Genomic DNA, 22,914 nt, shown 5'->3' on the forward strand with positions numbered 1-22,914 from the left:
TTGGAAGACATTGCACCCAGTATTTTATAACATTGATAAGCCTGCCAGCCTCGTTAGTGATGCTCTTAATGTGCTAGAGCCTAACACCCTAATTCCTTTTCTGTGTTTTCTCTACAGAATATTCGGGGATTTTATAGTAAGGGCTTAGGTGTCAGTCTTTCTTCAGCCATTCTTCCCAACTGTCAGTGAAGCTTCTCCATCTTCGTACAGAGGTCTGTTTTTAGTTCTGGGAAGAAGTATAGGAAGCCTGTCACCTTAGTCCCTCATTCACATACGGTCTCTCGTTCCTGTGTTTGGTCCCTTCTCACGCCCAGCTTGTGCTGAGCCAGAGCCTGCCATCTCTTGGACGTTCTGTGGACAGTTTGCCTCTTGGTGCTTTCCTACAGCCTCTTCCTACAGTCTGAGGTGTAGAGTTCTTGTTCTTCTCAGTTCCTCACCTTCCAGAAATGTTTTGAAGTCTTGTACCCACGAATGCCTGCCCCTCTCACTCTCATTCCTTTGGTTTAATCCAATCCCTTTTATGGTCAGTCTGCCATCTTGAATCAGAGAACCTTCACTCCCAGCACTGAACCATTTGGAATGGTTTGTATTTTTATATTTCTTGGAATCCTTTATTTTTTACCCTTACCCCTGGTGACATCCACGAGACTTTACTGAGTATAAAAACCTAACATCTTAGACATTTTAAAGTCTCATCAGATGTCAGGCTTGTTTGGCCATTCCTGTAAAGAGAAGGATGCAGTTCACATCTGGACCCCGAAGCTGTCCTTCCCAGCAGTGCACCTATTTCCAAATATCCTTTCCTCTCTGTCCCCTGGGTGTGACTCAGGGAGAGTGAGGAAGTTCAGCAGGCTTGGATTCTGCCTCTTCAGTGTTCCTTGAACCTTTGTAACCTTCCTCTAGGTCAGGCCGTTGGCTTCTCCTCCCAAAATGAACATGTAGTTTTTTTCTTCAAGGACTCTCTTGAGACAGAGGCCAGCGCCCTGAAGGGACCCGAGGGAGCCAGGTTTTCCTCTTCCTAACAGGGAGAAGGGGACGGAGATGTTCAGAGCCTCTGTGGTGATTCCCAGCAAGGACAAAGCGGCCTTCCTCCTGAGCTACGAAGAGCTGCTGCGGAGGCGGCTGGGGAAGTACGAGCACGTCATCAGCGTGCGGCCCCAGCAGCTGGTGGGGAGGCTCACGGTGGAAGTGAATGTTCTGGAGAGGTCCGGCATCACGGCGCTGGAGGTGCTGCCTTTACAGCGCAGTCGGCAGAGGGGCAGCGTCCGGGGGGAAGGTGAGTGCGGTCCTGGATCCCGGGTGCTGAGTTGGGGCGGGCATTGGCTTCTGAGAAGTCATTAAACAGACGGCTCCCCTTCAACAAAGGCTCTCAGAGTTTGCAGGAATCTGAAAGATGGCAACAAAGCAAAGGCAATGCCCTGTGTGGTTTTTAAAAACTTATTTATTTTGAGAGAAAGAGAGAGAGAGAGAGAGAGTGCACTCGTGCAAGCAGGGGAGGGTTAGAGAGACAGGGAGAGAAAGAATCCCAAGCAGGCTCCGTGCTGTCAGTGCAGAGCCCAACGTGGGGCTCGATCTCATGAATTGTGAGATCATGACCTGAGCCCAAATCAGGAGTCGGACACTTAACCGACCGAGCCCCCCTGGCACCTCCTTGCACAGCAGTTTTTTCTAAACAGGATTCTATCAGCAGAGTTAAAGAAGTTTAAATCATTTGGTACAGTAATCCTCACTTCTGAGCATCTAACCCCAAGTGAGACATCTAAGATATTGGGAACGTTACAAGCATAACCCTGTTTGATGACATTTGTAGCAGCAAAATGTTCTGTCATCCTAAATATTCAACTGTGCAAGCAAATGTGATTAGTAAAATATGGTTATGAAAACAACCCAGCCCATGACTGGGGGGAAAAAAAGACACATTTGTATGCATTCTGTAATGTTAAATGAGGGGCGCCCGGGTGGCTTAGTCGGTTCAGTGTCTGACTTTGGCTCAGGTCATGATCTCATGCTCATAAGTTTGAGTCCCGCATCGGGCTCTGTGCTGACAGCTCAGAGCCTGGAGCCTGTTTCAGATTCTGTGTCTCCCACTCTCTGCCCCTCCCCCACTCGACTCTGTCTTACTCTCTCTAAAATTAATAAACATTAAAAATTTATAATGTTAAATGTGCCAAGTTTGTTAAATATGAAGTTGAGAAAAGACTAGAAAGTTATATAAAATAATCATTTTTATACTAGAGGATGAGGGATTACAGGGTTATGTTTCTAAAAATCCATTTTTGAAACATTAAACATTTAACACCAACAAACATTTCAACAATGTGCGAGATTCTTTCTAAAATAAAGTAGTGAAGGGGTTCCTGGGTGACTCATTTGGTTAAGCGTCCGACTTCAGCTCAGGTCTTGATCTTGTGAGTTCGAGCTCCATGTAGGGCTTTGTGCTGACAGCCTGTTTCAGACTATGTCTCCCTCTCTCTCTGTTCCTTCCCTGTTTATGCTTTGTCTCTCTTTCCCTCAAAAATAAATAAAGATTAAAAAAAACTTTAAAAAGACTTAAAAAAAAGTAATGCTTTTAATACTTTAAAATTAAGCAGAGAAACTATGTACTGTACGTTTGATTGGGGACATGGGCATTTTGGTTCATTACCTGGACTTCTTAGTTTAGGTTTTTCTGAAAATCTGATTTTTAAAATAGCACTGTTTGTTTAAATGATAATTACAAATTTGGTATATCATTTTAATTACTATATTAGTTTCAGCTGATAGTTTATATTGAATGTTCACTTGTTTTTCCTATACCACTTTGTTTTCTTTTTCCTTATTTATTTTTATTAATTTTTTTAAATGTTTATTTACTTTTGAGAGAGAGAGAGAGAGAGATAGGCGAGGGGCAGAGAGGGATGGAGACACAGAGTCTGAAGCAGGCACCAGTCTCTAAGCTGTCAGCATGGAGTCTGGTATGGGGCTTGAACCCACAAACCTCAGGATCATGACCTGAGCTGAAGTCAGACGCCTAATGGACTGAGCCACCCAGATGCCCCACTATACCTCTTTTTGTTTTAAATACTTGTTTCTGAGAGTGAGAGAATGCATGTGCCTCTGTGCACACGTGAGCTGTGGAGGGGCAGAGAGAGAGGGAGAGAGAGAGAATCCAAGCGGTCTCCATGCTGTCAGCACAGAGGCTGATGTGGGACTCAGTCCCACAGTCTGTGAGATCATGACCTGAGCTGAAACCAAGAGTTGGGTGCTTAACCCACGAGCCACCAGGTGCCCCTAAATGTTCACTTGTGTTGAGCTGTCCTGTATATAGACCAGTCAGGCTTTGTGTCAAATCAGATAATGAGGCAGATGTGTCAAAAAGCGGCACTGGCATGGGAGTCTCTAGATTCCGGTATTTGTGACGTGAAGGCCAGGAGGTGCTGGCCGGTAAGTGAATATGCAGAAAGTGAACAGTGCCTGTGAGCTGCAGGGGGAGTCCAGAGGTCTCAAGAAGGCTGTTGTGGCAAGAATATTTAGGAATGAGCGTGGAAGGAGAGTAGAGATGTGATCTGACAAGGAGAAGAGAAGAATGTTGTGATTTAACCTAACGTGAAATTAGTCAAGACCCGGAGCCGGTGTGCGGAAGAGTTCACCGTACAGACCATGCGTTTTCCTCTCCCGGCCTGCCGTTCAAGTCCTGACTGTCCGCGTGACAAGCAGTTTTCTCTCAAAGACTGGAGTGTGTCCAGTTCTTTGGGGGACCTGGGTCTTTTGTTACGTGTTCGCTCCCAGCCTGGCGTTTGACACTCTCCATCTAGATCTCATTGAAAAAAATGGCCATCAAGGCTTCTGACCTTCAGAAATGGTACAGTATAGGATACACCATTCTTATGTCATATTGGCCACCATGTCTGTTGGTGACAGATTTCAGTTCAGCTATTAACCAGAACCCTGGAAAAATGACCCAGGTCCTATGAGACTCCACTCGCACATCTGCAGAGCGGGGACAGTGTTTCAGGGTCATTGGCAAGTGTTTGTGCATGGGAAGTGCTTGGCCCCTCGTGAGGGCTTAATAGTTAAGTATCACTATCATTATCACCTTATATTTACTTTTTTCTGTGCAAACCTTATCTCCCCTATTAGCTCATAAGTGATTTGGAAGGCAGTCCTATGTCGGATTACTATGTCTTCTTATGGTACTTAACACAATGCCTTTTAAACTGTGGATAGCCAATTAAGTGCTTGCCAATGAGCAAAGAAAAAGAAACATACACCCAAACTCATAACAAAGAGTGTTTTAAAATTCCATTTTTTCCTAATCATAATTTATAGGGAATGTAGTAATGAAATGTGTGCACTTGGCTGAATTTCCAGAACCACTGTGACTGTTCAGAGTGTGAGTTGTGGTTGTGTGTGTTATGTTTGGAGGCTGTAAGAATTAAGATCGTTCATCGAGAAAGTTGCTAACTGTTTATATTTTGGGCCTATGAGAATCTCAGAGGAATTTTTCCAGACCATTGATCTCCTGGGACCTGTTTATTTTTAAGAGAGTTGTTTTCCTTGCTTTTTGTACCAAAGCAGATATTTTGCCTTCCAAAGCATGGAGATTTCACAAGCACAGACCCAAGCCAGGTGCGGTGGACCAGTTCCCTTCTGGCTCCTCATTCCCGTCCAGCTGTTACTGTCCCTGCAAGATGGCGGCTCCGGCATCGAGATGCACAGGATGTTGTGGTGTTTGTCTGGATCCCGTTGCGTGTCACCCAGAGCAATCCAGGGTAGAGATCAAATTAGAATTGGGCTTGCACCAGAACATGAGCTGTAACTGTGTGAATGTGGCCCGGGGCCAGTACATTCCTCTGTTAGATCTGGCTGCCGTGAAGAGATTAGACTTCTGGAATTTCTTAAAACAAATCTCTGACCATTGGACCCATTTGCATCCTTGGGGACACACGTCTGGATTAGGATGACTGCGTGCTTGATGCGAGACCCAGTGCTTGCCTGTGTTATCTCTTCAACCTTCACAACAACCCTCTTGCATGGTGTTCCTCGTCCCCATTTTATCTGTGATAAAGGTTTACAGAGTTTAAGTAATATGAACAAGGCCTCCTATTTAATTAGTGTTAGAAACAGAATCTGGGCCTAGAGCTGACTCCCAACTTCATGCCCTTACCCTCTGAACTATGCTGCCTCCTTAGTCAATAGAAGATGGCAAAATACAGAGGGTCTGAGCTCAAATTCCAGATCTCTCTAGTTATGTAAGAATAAAAAGAAAGGCTCAAAGCAGTATAACGTATCTTGGCATCAGTTTCATTGTCTCACTTATCAGGTGTCTCAGGATTGGGCCCATAGCTAGGGTTCCTTCTCAGTGTAAAAACTAATCTTGTGAGATGTAATTTGGAAGCCAGGGCATCATACCTAGTATATTATTAGAGTGAACGCAACAAGTACATGGTTCAAAGTCTAAAAGATAATAAATTGGTTTACAGTGCAAGACAAGACTCCTTCTCGTATGCCCCCCACCTGCAGTTCCTCCTCCCCTAAAATATCTTGATGGTTTATGAGCTCAGTGGAACAGAGTCTTTGAAACTAAGACTTCTCCCAGAGCATCATGGGATGTGTGATGTTCTGAAGACACACGCCAAGATACATATTCTGTGTACGTGGCTTGTTCAAGGCTGGGTATTTCACTTCCTGTATTAAAACCTGAACTTCCTGTTGTCCCATGGCCCCTAAACTACTGCCCTTTCCATGATTCCAATTATTTTTGGCAGAAACTTTTTGTTTATGATAAGATCCCTGATAGCTGTGAGTAAAATGGAATGAGATAAACAAAGTGAGAAATAAGGTAACTTGCCTGTTTTATTCTCTTTTGCTTTACCTGAATGACCCTCAAACCTGGCTCTACCCTTTCGTCACCTGGAAAGGTTAAAAAAACCATAGAGATGACTGAGCCCTACCTCAAGCACATGAATCAGAATTTACCAGAGCGAGGCCTAGGTGGCCAAATTTTTGGGTGTGATAACTTTATGAATTTATACGAGAAACTGAATAATATATGAATGCTTTTAACGTGCCCATTTAGTTGTAAAGCTAAATGACGAGTTTGTGTATGTTTCTGTGATTGAACGGGTACAGGTCTAGGACTTCCATGGTTTCCCCTTTATCTTGTTTGCTTTTTTAACAACCAGTCTTATGGAGGTTTAGTTTATATAGCATAAAATTTGCTCATCGTAAGTGTATAATTCGATGATTTTTAGCACAGTTGCAGAGTTGTGCAACCATTACCACAATCCAATTTTAGAATGCTTCTTTCACTCCAAAAAGATCCGCAGATCTGTTTGCAGGCACTCCCTGTTTCCACCCTTGCCCTGGGCAGCCGCTAATCAATCTCCTTGCTGTCTGTCTTCAGACAGCTGTGCTTTCAAAGGCACCCCAGGTGATTCTGATGCTCTACAAATGTTAGGAACCCTTACTTTGAACTTACCAGCAGACTTTAGGGACATCAACTACGTCAAGATCTTGACCTACAGAAACACCTTTGAAAATAAGTTGGTTCTTTTACTGTCAAGGGACCCTCGGCACACTCTGACTTTTGACCCTTATTAAACTGTGTGTCGTTCCTCTTTCCTACTGACATGTTTTTACTGTTGGATACAGACCAACACAGGATTACTCACACAGTTGGTGAAAAATAACCTCTTTCCATAAGCAGCTTCTTCTGCTCGTCAACATAGATGGCACTTGAAATGGAAAAGTACCAACAAGCCAATGGGTTGGTGCCGTTTTTCTAGGATAGTCTTGAGCTGATTAAAATAGGTATTCCATCTTCTCTTGGGAAAGTCAAACATGAACATTCTGTGCATTTGTGGGGTCAAAAGATTCTCTCCTTTCCTTGATTCCTACTGTGGCTTCCTAGACCTCTCCTGCTCTTCTCCACTCTTCCCCACACCACTCTTCCTACCCTTCGAAGCCTGGCTTACTGTTCACCTTCATCCCACTGTCTCACACAGTTCCTCTCCTTGTCCAGTGGGTCTTGAATATCAGTGCACATTAGGATCAACTGGGAGATTTTGTAGATCTATTGGCCATGCCAATTAAATTAGAGTCGCCAGGGGTGGAGACTCATTTTCAAGTGTTATTTGGCTTCATTCCTACCTCTCTGTTCCCTAAAACTGTAGTCGTGGGCTGCAGACTCTGGTTCCAAGCCTCCCAGCTGGAATTCCTAAGTAATCCCACCTCCTCATCTTTGTCAAAATTGGCGAACTCATCTGATGTCACCGTAATCCAACATCAAAAGGAAATTTTAGTCTCAGGAGCTAGGAGACCATCATAACTGTCTTCATTTTCTCCCAGTATCTGGTTCATCATTGATGAGGCCCCATGCTCAAGAGCACAGAAGAAAGGCAGAGTACCAGTTTGTGCTCTGAAAGTACATTCTAAGAAGACAACCTACAGAATGGGGGGAAATATTTGCAAATCATATGTCTAAGCATCCCGTGTCCAGAATATATAAAGAATTCTTATGACTCAACTAAAAGGAGATAAACAACCCAAGTAAGATATGGGCAAATGTTTTGAATAGACATTTCTCCAAAGCAGACAGATAGATGGCCAACAAGCATATGAAAGGCATTCAAAACCATTAGTCATTAGAGAAATGCAAATCAAAACCATAATGAAATAGCATCTCACACCCGTTAGGATGGCTGTAATAATACAAAGAAGCAAAAATGGAAAATAACAACTTTTGGCAGAGATGTGGAGACCCTCATACATTGCAGGTGGGAGTGTAAAATGGCATAACCATTGTTGAAAGCTCTTCGATTGTTCATCAGAAAGTTAAACATAGGATTATCTTAAGATCTGGAAATTTCTCTAGATGTATGCATGAAAGAATTGAAAACAAGTATTCAAATACTTGTATGTGAATAGCAACACTACTCACAATAGTAAAAAGGTGCAAACAACCCAAATGTCCTCAATAGATGAGTGGGTAATAGGAATCCAGTTATGACCATACAATGGGATATTGTTCAGCCATATAATGGATAAAATACAACATGGACGAACCTTGAAAACATTATGCCAAGTGAAAGAAGCCAGACTCAAAAGGTCATGTGTTGTCTGATTCCACTTATATGAAACATCCAGAATAGATAAATCCAGAGAGACAGAAAATGGGTTGACAATTGCCATCATCTGAGGAGGAAGGGATGGAGAGTGACAGCTTTAATAGTTATAGAGCCTCCGTGTCCCAGAAGCCAGGTGGTAGGGCTCGGTGGAACTCAGCTCTGGACTGCTTCTCCATCCTGTTCTCCCACATAAGAAGCATCCTATAAAATTTTAACCTTCAAATAAGCCTAAGAACCAAGGAAGCTTAGTTAGAAAGAAGAGAACCACTTGAAACAAACCTCATTACCTTTTGTGTGGTGGGGGTGGTGAGATTGGCCAGAGCAGGCTTTGCGGTTAAGGACAAGCCACAGGTCCTGCAAGATCAAGTCCCCTCTGACCGGAGACTCCCAGAGTGTCTTGTAGATCAGTAAACACCCAATAAGGGGTTGATTGAATCTGTCAAAAAAAATCCCATTGATCTTTTTCTCTTTTGGTCTCTTAGCCTCAAGACTCTGTCTTTTGCGGTGAAGGCTCTCTTAGGATTGCATTCTAGGCCCCCAGCATGGCGCCTGCCATGGAGCCAATGCTCAGGAAGTATTTGTTCAGTGAACTCGGGAATAAATAACTGTTGGCAATGAAAGTGCTGCTAGGTTTCAACACCTTCCTGGTTTACATTGGTTAATTTTGCCAGAACGTAGATGTAGCTCTTATTTTTTGTGCATGGTGGGGAGTAGGGGGAAGAATTTGGTTCCAGAAGACTGGTTGCAAACACATGGATGTTCTCCTTTTCCTGGGCTGCCAGATAAAACACAGGGTGCTCAGTTCAATTTGAGTTTCAGGTAAACAAGGATGTCCCGTGACATCTCTGGGCCATACTTCCACTAAAATATCTTTTGTTTATCTCAAGTTCAGGTTTAACTGGGAATCCCATGTTTTTAATTCCTAAATCTGGCAGCTCTGCCCTATTAAAGGACTGCACCGTGACTGACAGTTCACCCATGGTCCTAGCTCCCTACTGCTCTGTGTTCTTCCCCCACCTCTAGTCTTGGTCTGCAGCTGGAAGGGAATGGCCCTGTTTGGCCTGCATACATTTGCCAGGAAATAATAATTTGGTTGTTATGCAAGGGCTTCCAGCATTGTTCAGTGCAGAAATGATTCAGGTATGAATCATTTGGCTCCATAGTTGGTTTTGTTTTGTTTTGCTTTTAATGCTGATGTGAGAACCATGTTCTCTTGTTTGTTCTGACACGGGCCAGCTGTGAGCATGCTGGCTCAGAGAGACCCAGGAGGTGGCCTTCTCTCTTCAACTTGACATTGGTGAACAATCTACTCTTCTCGGGGAGACCTCACTCTGTCTCTTCCTTTTTTCTTGTTCTCTGGTGTGGGAGGTAGAGTGTGTTCTGGACATGTGGCACCGTCCACTGTAGCTGTGGCCGAAGCCAGAGACGTGTCTGTGGCATGTGACATGGGTTACCGAGAGCATCCACCCCACCCACCAGAACACTCTCACGATGAAGATCTTGAAAGTCTCCCCTTGTCGTCTGCCCTGCCACATGCCAATATGTTGAGTCATCTCCATGTTAAGTGTCTAACAAACCTGTCAAGTTCTCACTGTGTTCCCAGCAACCGTGCTCGATGCCCAGAACCTAAATATGTCTAAGGCTTGTCACTGCCCTGGCAGAAATTACAGTTGGCAATTTTTAAAAATTAAAAAAGTTTTCAACTGTAGCCACAAGCATGCAACATTAAATTCACCATCTTAACCATTTCCAAGCGAACAGTTGAGTGGTGTTGAGTTTATTTACGTTGTTGTGCAACCCATCTCCAGAACATTTTTAGCTTCCACACTGAAACTCTGTATCCATTCAACAACATCTCCCCATTGCCCACCCCCTGCCCCACCGTGTCCTAAGACCCTGGCAGCCACCATTGTCCTTTCTGTCCCTGGGAGTTTGACCAGTCTTAGATACCTCCTGCCAGGGGAATCACACAGTCCATATTTGTGTTTTGGTGCCTGGTTTGTTTCGCTTCATGTAACGCCTCCAGGTTCATCCATGTTGTGGCATATAACAGGATTTCCTGCCTTTCTGTGACTGAAATGTATTCCATTGAATATACAGACCACGTTTTGTTGAAGGCCAGTGGGTTGATTCCACTCTTCGCTAATGTGAATAGTGCTGATATAAACATAGTGTATAGGATCTTTGAGATCTTGCTTCTAGTTTTATTGGTTAGATACCCCAAAGTGTAATTATTGGATCATATAGTATTTCTATTTTGAATTCTTTGAGGAACCTCCATACTGTCTTCCATAGGGCTGTGCAATTTTACAGTCCCACTCATGGTGCACAAGCATTCCAACTTTTCCACATCCTCACCAGGCTTTGTTATTTTCTGTGTTTTTGACAGTAGTCATTCTAATGGGTATATAGAGTTGGCAGTTTTGAAAAATAACAAAAGAAACCGTTTTGCCAGGTTGAATCTGAAGCCATGAAGGCTTTCCCAGTGATCAGGCCATGTTCTACTTTTGTGCAAGAGGACAATGTAGAGGAATTTAACAGAAATCTCTGGATCTTAGATTTGTTTTCTGTTCTGGAACTGGTTTTGGTAGGCTTCCATTTGGTTCAGTTTCTGATATTTAGAGTGGGTAGTAGTTGAGGCCTTCCATGGACACAAAACGATATCAGAAAGGGGTAATACGTGCTTTTATAGGCTAACTGCATGTAGAATGTGTGAGGTAGTTGACTTGTTTCACGCGTAGTTTCTCTGAAGAAGTCAGTCACATAGGGAAAACTGAGGCTCAGGAATATATTATTGTAGGAAGAAAGCATCGAGGAAATAGTGAAGAAGGCAAATTTTCTAAGAAATTCAGGCAAGTGCCACTTAACTGTAACGTGAGAGAGTTGAATTTGAACTCTTTCAACTATACATTTGCATTAGTATTTTATGCCACATGTTGAGGTCATGTCTATATAATGCTATTTCCCAAAAGGGTATAATATACCTATTATTGTATAGGTTATCAATATATCAATATAGGGAACAAAACTCCCTTCCCATAAGAAAATGATAATAGGGGGTGTAGGAAGACATTGAACCAAATTCCTCCTCATCTTTATTGCCTCAACTTTACTGCTTTCCCTTGAGACCTCGCCAATATATATTTTTAATTGAGGTGTAATAATTCTCACACATTATATTAGTTTCAGGCATAGAGCATGATGATTCTTTATTTATACATGTTGCAAAGTGATCGTCGCAATAGCTCTAGTTGACATCCATCACCACACACTTACAGAATTTCTATGTCTTGTGAGGAGAACTCTTGAGATGGACCCTCCTCAGCTACACAGCGCCACGCTCTGGACTCTTGTCACCATGCTGTGCCTTACATCCTCATCACTTTCTCTCTGAATGCTCCACTAGTGTGCTTGGATTTTGTCTGTATTGCTACCATCAAAGGGTGGTTGTCCAATTAGTCACCATATTTTGGACTGCCCTCTATTTAAGAAATCTCCCCACTGGGGTCCAGGTGAGAAGGTTACATCAACAAATGTCGACAGTTTAGCCCCTTTCTCGAGGGAAATGAGCAGGCGGTGTTTGTTTGGAAATCATTTCGTAGAGCGCCAGGTGTTGGTCGTGTTTCTCTGGGAGCAGCAAGCCTGAGGGCCACAGGAAGGAGGCAGGAAACCCCTCTGTCTGTTGACCCAAAGGGTCATCGCTGTCAGCTCATGTCCTTCACCATGGTTCTTGGCTCCTAAATCGTTTCACCTTTAGACATTTTACATAGCAGTTGACTTCCATTTTTCCCCCATGTGGTTGTCTGGGAGGAGAATGTTTATTTGTGAAGAACATCCATGCTCCAGGACAAAACTGAGAACATCCGTTTCATTCTCTAAAATGTAGGAAGTGCTTTGTCGTTACAAGATAGAATCAGCGGGGAGACTCAATGGCACGTGGGTGTAAGATTCTTAACCTTACATAGACTCCTTGGAGAGTCTGGTGAAAGCAAGCTATGGGCACTCTGTCCAGAAAAAATACCTCCATGTATACTTTTATGCAAACTCCTGTGTGTAGTTTCAGGGGGCTCTTGGGAAACTACCAGCTCCATTATGCTTTATAAAGATTGTTCTGTCTGCAAACATTCTTGAATTCCCTATTATGAATGTTTATTATGATTCCTCTTTTCTGCTCCAAATAATGATTATGTTGTTTTTACTAAGCTCTCAGACCTGTGGAGAAGCCTGTCATGGCAAATGTGAACTGTATGTTAACAAGAGTATTTTTTCCCCTCATGAGTTGCCTTTCATCCTAGACAAAGAGTATAAGAAGCGACTTCAGAAAGGGGCGGAGGCTGGAGGGTAATATGTATTGAATACCTACTGTGTGCCAGACATCACACGTGGTACCTTGTACATGTGATCTCACTTAATTCTGACAACGATGCCATGACATGGATCTACTCCAGTCAAACCATGTGGAACTGAGGCTCAGAGATACTAAGTCAGCCATTTGGAGTCTATTAGATCCTAGAGCCCACTTTCCTCAGTATCATGTGGTTGTAAGAAAACACGTATCTTGTTAGAAAATAGCAGGGTCTAGCTAGGAGGAGCACATCCTGGAGATACTGGTGACCTGAGGGTAGGGGAAGAGTGGGAGGAGAAAGAGCAGTTCATGAACCTTCCCGAGGATGTAGTAGAGGCTTCGGTGGGCCACGGAAGGTCATCTTGCACACGAGCTCTGATGCTTGCATCAAAACAGGAAGATGATGTCAGGACACCCAGGTTCCTCCGACTCCGAGCAATCATGGCACTGCCTTCTTCCCCCCACCAAGTGGGCACGAAGGAGAGAAAACCAAGAGGAGGAAAAGACATGTGGTTTCTTATTAGCAAAGTAGGTCAGAGTCGCACTCTTTTGGTCTGCTCCCAAGCCTCGTCTTGTGTTCTTCATCATCTTTAGAACATGTGTGTGACCCCCTCAGGGCCCTGCTCATAACACTCATTGTGCTCGTGGGCTGTTTGGTGGCCGTCGGCGCACGTAAGGAAAACCTCAGCTGTGTCCACTTTGGGACGTTGGTCAGTCCCTGTGGGGCAGCCGATAGTAACTTCCTCGATTGAAAGATTTTTTCCTTCTCTAATAAAAGGAAGACTTTATTTTCTGGAGTTACTGCTCTGGAATTTTTCCCAGCAAACTTTTTTTTTTTTTTAAATTTTGATAGTCAGTGGAAAATTCACTAGGTCACATGGACTGTCTGGATGGGTGGAAGTCAGCCTCGGGATTTAGACTTCTTGGGGAGTGACTGAAGTGGGAATCAGCCCACTCTTTGGGCAGATAAAATAAGCCCATTTAGAGGAATCTCATGAATTTTCATCATGAACTAGCAAATGTCAGAGGGCAACAGGAAACCAAAATAATAATACACTATATTTCTCAGGGCTTCTATCAAAAAGCCCAGTCAAATGAATTATGAAGGGAGAAATTATACTTTGGATCCTCCGTGCCTTCGTTCAACCATGAATGGTATTAATTTGGGGGGGGGAGTGTAAGGAGCATTTCAATGAGAGAGATTTGAGGCAAGGAAAAGTCAGGACATGCTGGTATACGAAGAGGGTCAGATCCAATGGAGAATTTGGAAGTTGGAGATAGCCTAGCCCCGCCTTGTTGCACTCACCAGAATGCACGTGACCACTATTTCTGTGTGGGAAGCAGAGCCACCTTCCAGGCTTATGACGATACGGACTTCTGGGTTCCGCGTCCAGCGTTTCTGACTGAGAGTCTCCAGGTGGGCCCGAGAGTCTGTGTTTCTAGCAAGTTTGCTGGTGCTGCTGCTGCCCCTGGCCATGTCACAAGAACTGCTGAGCCCCGTCCCTACAGGTGGCTGATGCACTCAGGGTTTGCTGGAACCCGTCCAATGACATGCCCACGAACGTCTTTCCTAGAGCTTCTCGAAACGGCACAGAGCATGCCTCCCAGTAACCCTACCCTGGTTCTAATTCTGCCAGCTGGAATTAACTCTGAATACACCTAATCCGCATATAAATACCTCCACTAACAGACTTATCCTAAGGGAAAGAACAGAGTCCGTTTGGCAGACGATGCCATTCTGCTCCATGCTGGGGAATGTTTGTTCAGTCTCTTCTGGGGTCCAACTCCCAATGAGTTCAGATCTTTGTTTTTTCCATTGGGGTTACACATAGAATAAGTCATGTACATCTGTGTGTATGGCTTGGTGAAGTGTCACGTGTGTGTACACCCATACAACCACTTCCGGGCCAAAACGTGGAGTATTTTCAGGACTGCCGGGGGTTCCCTGCCATCTTTCCCAGTCGGTGCTCACCCCCAAGAGCCGAGAGCCAGCGACAAAGAGCCCAGATCAAATTTTCTCTTAGATCTCACCCTCTTTGTATACGAGCACATCCTGACTTTTCCTTGCTTCAAAGCTCTCTCATTGAAATGCTCCTTACACCCACCCCCTGAACCAATACCATTCATGGTTGAACGAAAGCACGGAGGATTCTGAAGTATAACTCTTAACCTCTGTTTTGCGTCAGTTGCAGCGGGCAGGTGGTGCTGGTCTTGAGTTTTATGTAAATGGAACCATGGAGAATATACTCTTTCTGTATCTTCTGTTTCCACTCCGAATGACTGTGAGATGTTGTCAATGACAGGGGCTCTCCCCTTTCTGTTGCATATAGTGTCCCCCGTTGGATCTATTGTATTGTCTTGCATTTAATTCCCTGGCCCTTCTGCTCTTTTATGTATCTTTAAGGCTTAGAATAACATTCGCTAGCGTGACTGCTTACCATGAGTCAGAAGGGCATAAGTACAGTAGTTCCTCCCCTCCATCCATGAATTCGTTTCCCTCAGTCACCATTATCCACAGTCACCCACAGGCCTGAAAGCAGGTGCTTCTTCCTCCGGCATGTGGTCAGGAGCTCAGTTCTGGCCGCACGCCAGGTCACGGTGCCTGTCATTCACCTCGATTCATCTCATCATGGAGGCGTTTAATCATCTCACATCATCACAAGAAGAGTGAGCGCAGCACCAGAAGATATTCTGAGAGAGAGAGACCCACCTGCACATCACTTTTATTACAGTGTATTGTTGTAATTGTTCTATTTTATTATTACCTGTTGCTGTTAGTCACTACTGTTCCTAATTTGTAAATTAGATTTTACTGTAGGTATGTATGCACAGGAACAAAAAAGCATGGTGTACACAGGGTTCAGTATTACCCAGGGTTTCAGGTGTCCCCTGGGACCTTGGAATGTGGATATGGTGGGGACAAGGAGGGACTGCTGTCCCTTACATCTCTTAATCTTTTCAATAGTGTGAGTTTGGTAGACCCTGAATCCATTTTGCAGATGAGATCACCAAGGCTCAGTAACTTGCTCAACATCTCATGGGTCATAAGAGGTAGAGCCAATATTGAAAGCAGGTCCTTCTGCCTCATTCAGGATTCCAAATTCTCAGCTGTGTCACCAGCCTCTCACTTGTGGTGCTTTACCAGTGATCAGCGATGTGGGATGGACCCTGATGAGCACGCATCTTCCTTCCGTTTCAAGGACCTTTCCATTTTCAGCCTTTGTTCCTTCCTCCTCTTTAGTGGTTCTCAGGGGTCCTTGACTGTGTTAGTGAACTGGAAATGTGCGGTTGACGTATCCCCAGGTCTTTCTGCAGACGCACAGATCTGTGGGAAGCATGTTATCTTTCATATGACCCTCTCCTACGAGAAAGAAATCTATTTACTGGCTTTCTGGTCACACCCAAAACTCCAACCCTTGATGGGGGCAAATAATAGAAGAATCATTTCTGCCCTGTGGTGCCTGTTCAAGTTACACCTAAACTGTCCCTGAAAACTAATGTTCTGTTCTGTTCAAGGAAATGTTTAAACTTCCTTCGACTTTAATGTCTCATGAACCTTTAGCAAAAGGAAGTTTATTTTTAAGCACAAATTACCATGGGCACATCATGCCTTATTTCCTGTCTTATTTTGTTAATTAGCGACGGAAGATGGGTGGTCAGCTCACGCTATGGTATCAACTTGAATAGATTTAAAAAATAATCAAATGCCTTGCAGCCGTTTTAAGCCTGGCCTTGATTCAGTATCCGGATAAAGTCTCCACCTATACTGATGTTTATTTAGTCTCTATTTATTTTTATATTCCTCTTGGTGCATGCAGAGCTAAAAAATCTGAATTTCGGTTGCTAAGTATGTACACATGGTGGTGTTTGGATATGTAAAGGTGGGAAGTCTGCGAAATAGTTCTCCATTCTAACAGAAAATGAAGGTCAGGAGTAAAAATGGGCTATGGTTTACTTAATCTGTCCTTCCACTGATTTTTCACCAATAATGTAAAATCCATTTATGAATTGAGCTTTCTGTAATTCTAACTTATATTCAAAGATTTGTGCTGGGGAAGACATTGCATCTTTAAAAAGAGCCATCGAGGTGCCTGGGGGGCTCAGTCGGTTAAGCATCTGGCTTTGGCTCAGGTCATGTTCTTGCGGTTCGTGGGTTCGAGCCCCTTGTCAGGCTCTGTGCTGACAGCTAGCTCAGAGCCTGTAGCCTGCTTTGGATTCTGTGTCTCCCTCTCTCCCTGACCCTCCCCTGCTCATGCTGTCTCTCAAAAATAAATTTAAAAAAACATTTAAAAAATTAAAATAAATAAATAAGAAGAACCATCAACTTTCTGGACAAACAGTATGTTAGGGCAACCAAATGATCAGTGTGGGAAAGGTGTTTTTGTGTGAAAGAGTTCCATATGGAAGGAATGACCGAACTAGACCCCATCCTTTTGCAACTCTAATTAAATAGTGGACCCAGACAAACCTCGTCAGTGACTGGTAAAACTATCAAGGGAAAGGTCAAGGAGGAGCCTTCTTAGGGCTGATCAGATAGACCATGTGGGAGCCTGCCATCTTTCTTACTACAACTGGATACCATATACTTCTGCTTTGAAAACGTGGTAAGTACTCAGCATCCCCCGTGAAGTGTTCTTGTCGGTAATACTGACCTGAGTCTAACCAAGCCCCTCACTTTCCTGCTGGGACACAGGAAAATACAGATGATGGAGCTGGGGTTCTCAACCTTGACTGCATGTTAGACTCCTATGGGGAATGTTAAAGTCTTAATGCCCAGGCTGTGTGTCAGACCAATTAAATAAATGAGCTCTTGGCCTGGATATTGGTATTTTTTCTAGTTCCCCTAGATGTCGTGATGTGAGCCAAGGATGGAAACCAGGAACTGAGGAGCCAGTTAAAAGAGATGACAAGAAAATAATCACGAAATGCAGAATGTGAGAGATCTCCTAAAATGGGTGACTAGCGTTTCACAACACAGTGACATAGCTTTAGGAGATAGGCAGTGGGAGGGGACGTTTGTTGATTAAAAGAGATTTAAGAAACATAAACCCAGTGTGATGTGCAGTCTTTCTTTGATCTGGATTCAAACAGATCGGCCATACCAAGACATGTTGTAGAGAATCACGAAATTTTCCACACAGACAGAGCATTCAAGGATCATATGGCATCAGACCTTGGTTTCATTACTCATGATGATGGTTTGTGGTTATGTGAAAAAAAAAATAGAGATACATACTAAACTGTCTACAGGTGAAATATGATGTCTGGGATTGGTTTTAAAATACTCTAGCAAAAGATGGTGAGGGAATTCATGAAAACAGGTAAAAAATTGGTACAAGGTGGATAATCGTTAAAGTAGGGTAAAGGGTACATGGAGGTTCATTTTGCTGTTCTCTCTGTTTTTGTATGTCTATATAATTCATATAAAGGATGAAAAAGAAGGCATAAAGGTGACATATCTACCCTCTCTTGCATGGTGATATATTATCAGTGTGAAGTCTGTTAAGTTCATATGGAAAATAAACCTATTTCCAATAAAGTCTAACCCTCTGTGCCTATGAACAGCCCAGTTTCCTTTCAGGAAAATACTGATCTGTTATTGATTATGTTATTGATTGATTTTGATTGCGCCTGTTTGCAGATGATTCCGGCCCACCTCCTTCTACTGTTATCAACCAAAACGACACTTTTGCCAAAATTATTTTTAAGCCTACCGTGGTACAACAGGCCAAGATCGCCCAGAATGGCATTTTGGGAGATTTCATCGTTCGGTATGATGTCAACAGGGAGCAGAGCATTGGGGACATTCAGGTAACGGGCTCCTTGGTGCCATTTCCCGTCAGATGCTTGATACTTGTAGTTAGACTCAGAACGAGGGATTCCAGTTCTTAACCTAAGGGAGGGAGAACTCTCTGGTTCTTAGAAATTCATTTTACCCTAAAATATGTCTCAGAGGGGGCTTGGGTGTTCCCTTCCTAGAGGTTGAGGGTATCCATTTCCTGCATCGATCATCCACAGAGCAAATGAAATCTGTAATATAATTTTCCCTGCGGTGTTTTAGATGAAGTTAGAATTTTAGCTCATCTTCAATTTTAATTAAGAGAGTCTGGTGCATGGCTCATTTCCCTTTAGGTTTTATTGCTCCAGAGACAGGGTGGGAATATTAAGATGTGTCTGCATGTGAATGTAGACAACTGCCACCTCATCTCGTAAAAACCAGATACTGAAGGAAGCAGGAATTCCGAGGGCCATAAGGGGGTGGATCATTCAAGATAAGTTAGTCAACATAGTCAAGAAGTTTTTAAGGGATGATATTATCTTTATACAGATTAAGTTAGCAGTTCGTTCCCTTGGAGGGATCAGGACGGTAGATACGTTTGCTGGGGTCGTGGAGCCTGCTTCACGCTCTCACTTTCAGAAGTTACGGAGACTGTCCCTTTTAGCTGGTTTGCCCACCAACCCTGGGTACTACCAGCTTTCCTTTCTCTTCCCGCCACCAGGTTCTAAATGGCTATTTCGTACACTACTTTGCCCCCAAAGACCTGCCTCCCTTGCCCAAGAACGTGGTGTTTGTACTTGACAGCAGTGCCTCCATGGTGGGAACCAAACTCCGACAGGTGAGTGAGTGCCCGCCGCCGACTCCGTTCTGCCTCACTTTTGCCGGCAGCCATGACGTTCTCGGTGAGTAAAATTCAGTTGATGCCAAATGTCTGCTTTACCATTCAGCTGTTCTTGCCTACAGAGAACAATCCCGAACCGATTCAGTTAAGCCATTGACACTAACTATCATTTCAGGTTGGCAGCTTTAAGAGAGCAGAGGGATGTGCTCTACTAATACTTTGAAATAAAGGGAACTGGCGGAGTAGATAATGAGCATGAGACAGGAATACACTGAGGGGGAATACACGTCACAGCCCCGTTGTTGATGGAGTAATTCTGTTCGGCAGTGATGTCCTTCGAGAGCAATGGAATAGAGCCATTGGCAGCCCCCTGGGCCTACCCTTAGGACAAAGGACTTCTATCCCAATAATTAAGGAGTGATATTATGTTTTCTTTAAGTTTATTTATTTATTTTGAGAGAGACAGAGGCAGTGCAAGTGGGGGAAGAGCAGAGAGAGGGGGAGAATCCCACAGAGCCCAATGCGGGGATCAAACCCATGAAACTACGAGATCGTGACCTGAGCTGAAATCAAGAGTCGGATACTTAACTGACTGAGCCACCCAGGTGCCCCAGGAGTGATCATTCTTAGAGCACTTAGGATGGATGTTAGAATTCTAAGGCTAGCAGGGACATTAAGGGACACGTAGTCTGTGCTGAAATATTAAATTATACTAAAAATACAAGTATTAAATTGTTTTGTTTTAAACCACTGGGAAAAGGCTGTTCCTTATGTTACTCTGGTAGTATAAATATCAGAAATTTGCATTTATGATATAGTTTCAACTCACATAACCGGAAACAAAAAGCTACTGGCTGCCAGACCAAATAGTAACTCTACATTCAGCGAACACTTACTCTTAGCTTTTCTTTCTTAATTCATGATCTGTTTTTATCAATTAAAAATATGTGGCTTAGGGGCACCTGGGTGGCTCAGTCGGTTGAGCGTCTGCCTTCGGTTCAGGTCATAATCTCATGGTTTGTGGGTTCGAGCCCTGAGTCAGGCTCTGTGCTGACAGCTCAGAGCCTGGAGCCTGCTTCACATTCTGTGTCTCCCTCTCCCTCTGACCCTCCCCTGCTCACGCTGTCTCTCTCTGTCTTTCAAAAAAATAAATAAAAAGCATTAAAAAGATTTTTTAAATATGTGGTTTAATGAGGGAAGTAGTACCTCAAACCTCAAAAGAACCCTCTACTCCACCTCTTTGCACCCCTAGGTCCCACTCCGCACCCAGCTGAACCTGATCTTAGCGGATAAACTGTTGTAAATACTTCCTCGCAGTTATGACTTTGTAAGTTGTTTCTTTGGCCATCTATATTTTAAAAACCATGTAAAATATGTTGTTTTTTCTTCATGGCATCTAATATTTCTCTAGTCCAAAATAATAAACAATAGATTCCATGCGAAAACAAGGTTAAACTTTTTTTTTTTTTCAGAAGATTGCCAGGTATAATTTCAACTAGAATAGGGGCAAGATGACTTCACCCTGTAAATCAGTTCTGCGTAGTTCTTCAGCATCACATGCTGGCACGGAATTCAGCCTGCTGGGCCCTCCACTCTGATCACTTTTCCTTCCTTTTGTATCTTTGATCTTCCATCTGGGATTACTTTTCTTTTGCTTGAAGGACACTCATTCGTATCTTCATAAGTGTGGGTCTGCCAGTAAAGGATTCTCTTAGTTTTTGTTTGTCTGAAAATTAGTGATTTCATTCTCATTATTAAGGATATTTTTAGCAGGAATGGACTTGTAGGTTGGTAGTGATTTTCTTTCAGTCCATTGAAGACAGCTCCCATTGTCTCCTGGTTTTCATTGCTGCGGTTGTTCCACTAAAGGTATTACTAACTGTTGTTCCTCTAAAGGTAATCTTTTATGGTCGACTGCTTTTAAGATTTTCCTCTTAACTTAAGTTTTAATTTCTGTAGTTTTAATATAATGATTTCACAGTGAATTTCTTATTTTTTCTGCCTGAGGTTCGTAGAACTTCATGAGTTTGTGGATTCATTATTTCTGAAATTGCTTTGACTCACTTTTCCTTCTAGGATTGCAGTGTTAGAAAATCTCTCCATATTCTGTTTCCTGTCTCTCTTCTATTTATTCCAACTTTTGCCTTTCCATACCTCATTCCAAACCTATTACAGTTTACAAATTCTCATTTCAGTCAGGTCTAATCTGCTGTTAAAGTCATCCATTGAGTTATTTCTGTTATTGTGGTTTTTTTTTAGTTCTTGAATTTCCATTTGGTTCTTTTTCCAATCTGCTCTGTAACTTTTTAGAATGTTCAGTTGTTTTGCAAAGTTTTTAATAACATTTTTTATTTTTTTCAAGTACAAGAGACATACTTATTTTAAAGGCCGTATCTGATCATTCCAACCCAGAGCCCCACTGGGGCCGTTCTTATCGTTTCTCTTCTCTTCTTCTGTGACTGGTCATTTCTGATTGCGTGATGAGCATTACATTAAACATTTGATGTAGAAATAGTTTAAAGCCTACAATGATCTTTTCTGCCAGAGAAAGTTTGGGGTGTTTCTGTAAGGTACTTGAGGGATTTCATCGGGGGTTGTTTTAGTCCATTTTCAGGGCTTGATATTTTTCTGGGTGGCCCAGATGGCTCAAAGCTGGATTGCAGTCCTTTCAAGACTGATTTATTTCTGTTTGGTGCAAAATACAGCGGCTTACCAGAGCACCTATCCCTGGTGGGCTCTCGGCTTTGACTTCTGATCCTCTAAGCTACTAACACGATGCTTAGCCTCTCAGATACTTCTTTGGCCTTGACAAGCATCTTTTAGGTAAAACTGATCCCAAATGCTGAGCCCACCTCTTTAAATTTTCATCTTTTCCCAGATACTTTTTCTCACTATTTTGATTTAAAATTTTTTTCATTTTGTATTTTGCCTTTTTTGCTCTTCTCAGTGGGAGAGTTGGGTACAAATTACCTATAGGTTTTCTTTCTGGGCAGCATTTCCCAAAGTGATTAATCACATGTATGTGAAATGTTCTTTGGTAATGGGTGATTTTTGACTGGCCTCACAGTCTTTCCATGTTTTCTGAATATTCTTTACATACCCCAAGTTCTTTTTTTTTTAATGCTTTTTTATTTTTGAGAGACAGAGAGAGACAGTGTGATCAGGGGAGGGTCAGAGAGAGAGAGAGAGAGATACAGAATCTGAAGCAGGCTCCAGGCTCTGAGCTAACTGTCAGCACAGAGCCTGAGGCAGGGCTTGAACCCACGAACTGTGAGATCATGACCTGAGCCAAAGCTGGATGCTCAACCAACTGAGCCACCCAGGCGCCCCTATGTACCCCAAGTTCTTAAGCGCCATTGTTTTGTGACTTTGTTGGCTGGAATACAGATGTGAACAGAAGGATAATCATGGTTTTCTTCGGGGACCATTGTTGGCCATAGAATAGGGTGTTCATTCAGTCTTGAATCTGACCCAGTGAAGTGATTCCCATTTGGATTTGGAATCAATTAGCAGTTAGGTTACTGAGTAGGTGCTATGAACTAGGTTCCCCTGTGTATGTCATCAACTTGCTATGCACCTATACATCCTCATTTTTCTTTATTTTGTCTTTTTCTTTAAAACAATGACCTTTATGAGGCCAGGGTTTGGGGCTCTTCTGGGAACAATGTATAACTTGATGAAGATATTGATAATCTAAACTCCTGGGCGGCTCAGTCAGTTAAGCATCCCACTCTTGATTTTGGCTTAGGTCATGATCTCATGATTCGTGAATTCAAGCCCCACATTGGGCTCTGTGCTGGCAGTGCAGATCCTATTTGGGATTCTGTCTGTCTGTCTGTCT

General features: G+C 43.1%; 1 protein-coding gene across 1 annotated transcript in view; it reads left to right on the forward strand.

The window, feature by feature from the left end:
• Window positions 1-22,914, forward strand: part of ITIH5 (inter-alpha-trypsin inhibitor heavy chain 5) — a 72,140-nt gene that overhangs the window by 26,145 nt on the left and 23,081 nt on the right. Inside the window, exons 5-7 of the mRNA XM_029955593.1 lie at window positions 1,026-1,276; window positions 18,095-18,264; window positions 18,954-19,070. Of these exons, the coding sequence (XP_029811453.1) occupies window positions 1,026-1,276; window positions 18,095-18,264; window positions 18,954-19,070 (538 nt within the window). The remainder of the gene's footprint in view (window positions 1-1,025; window positions 1,277-18,094; window positions 18,265-18,953; window positions 19,071-22,914) is intronic.

The sequence above is a fragment of the Suricata suricatta genome, chromosome 10 (assembly GCF_006229205.1).
Source record: "Suricata suricatta isolate VVHF042 chromosome 10, meerkat_22Aug2017_6uvM2_HiC, whole genome shotgun sequence".
NCBI lineage: Eukaryota > Metazoa > Chordata > Mammalia > Carnivora > Herpestidae > Suricata > Suricata suricatta.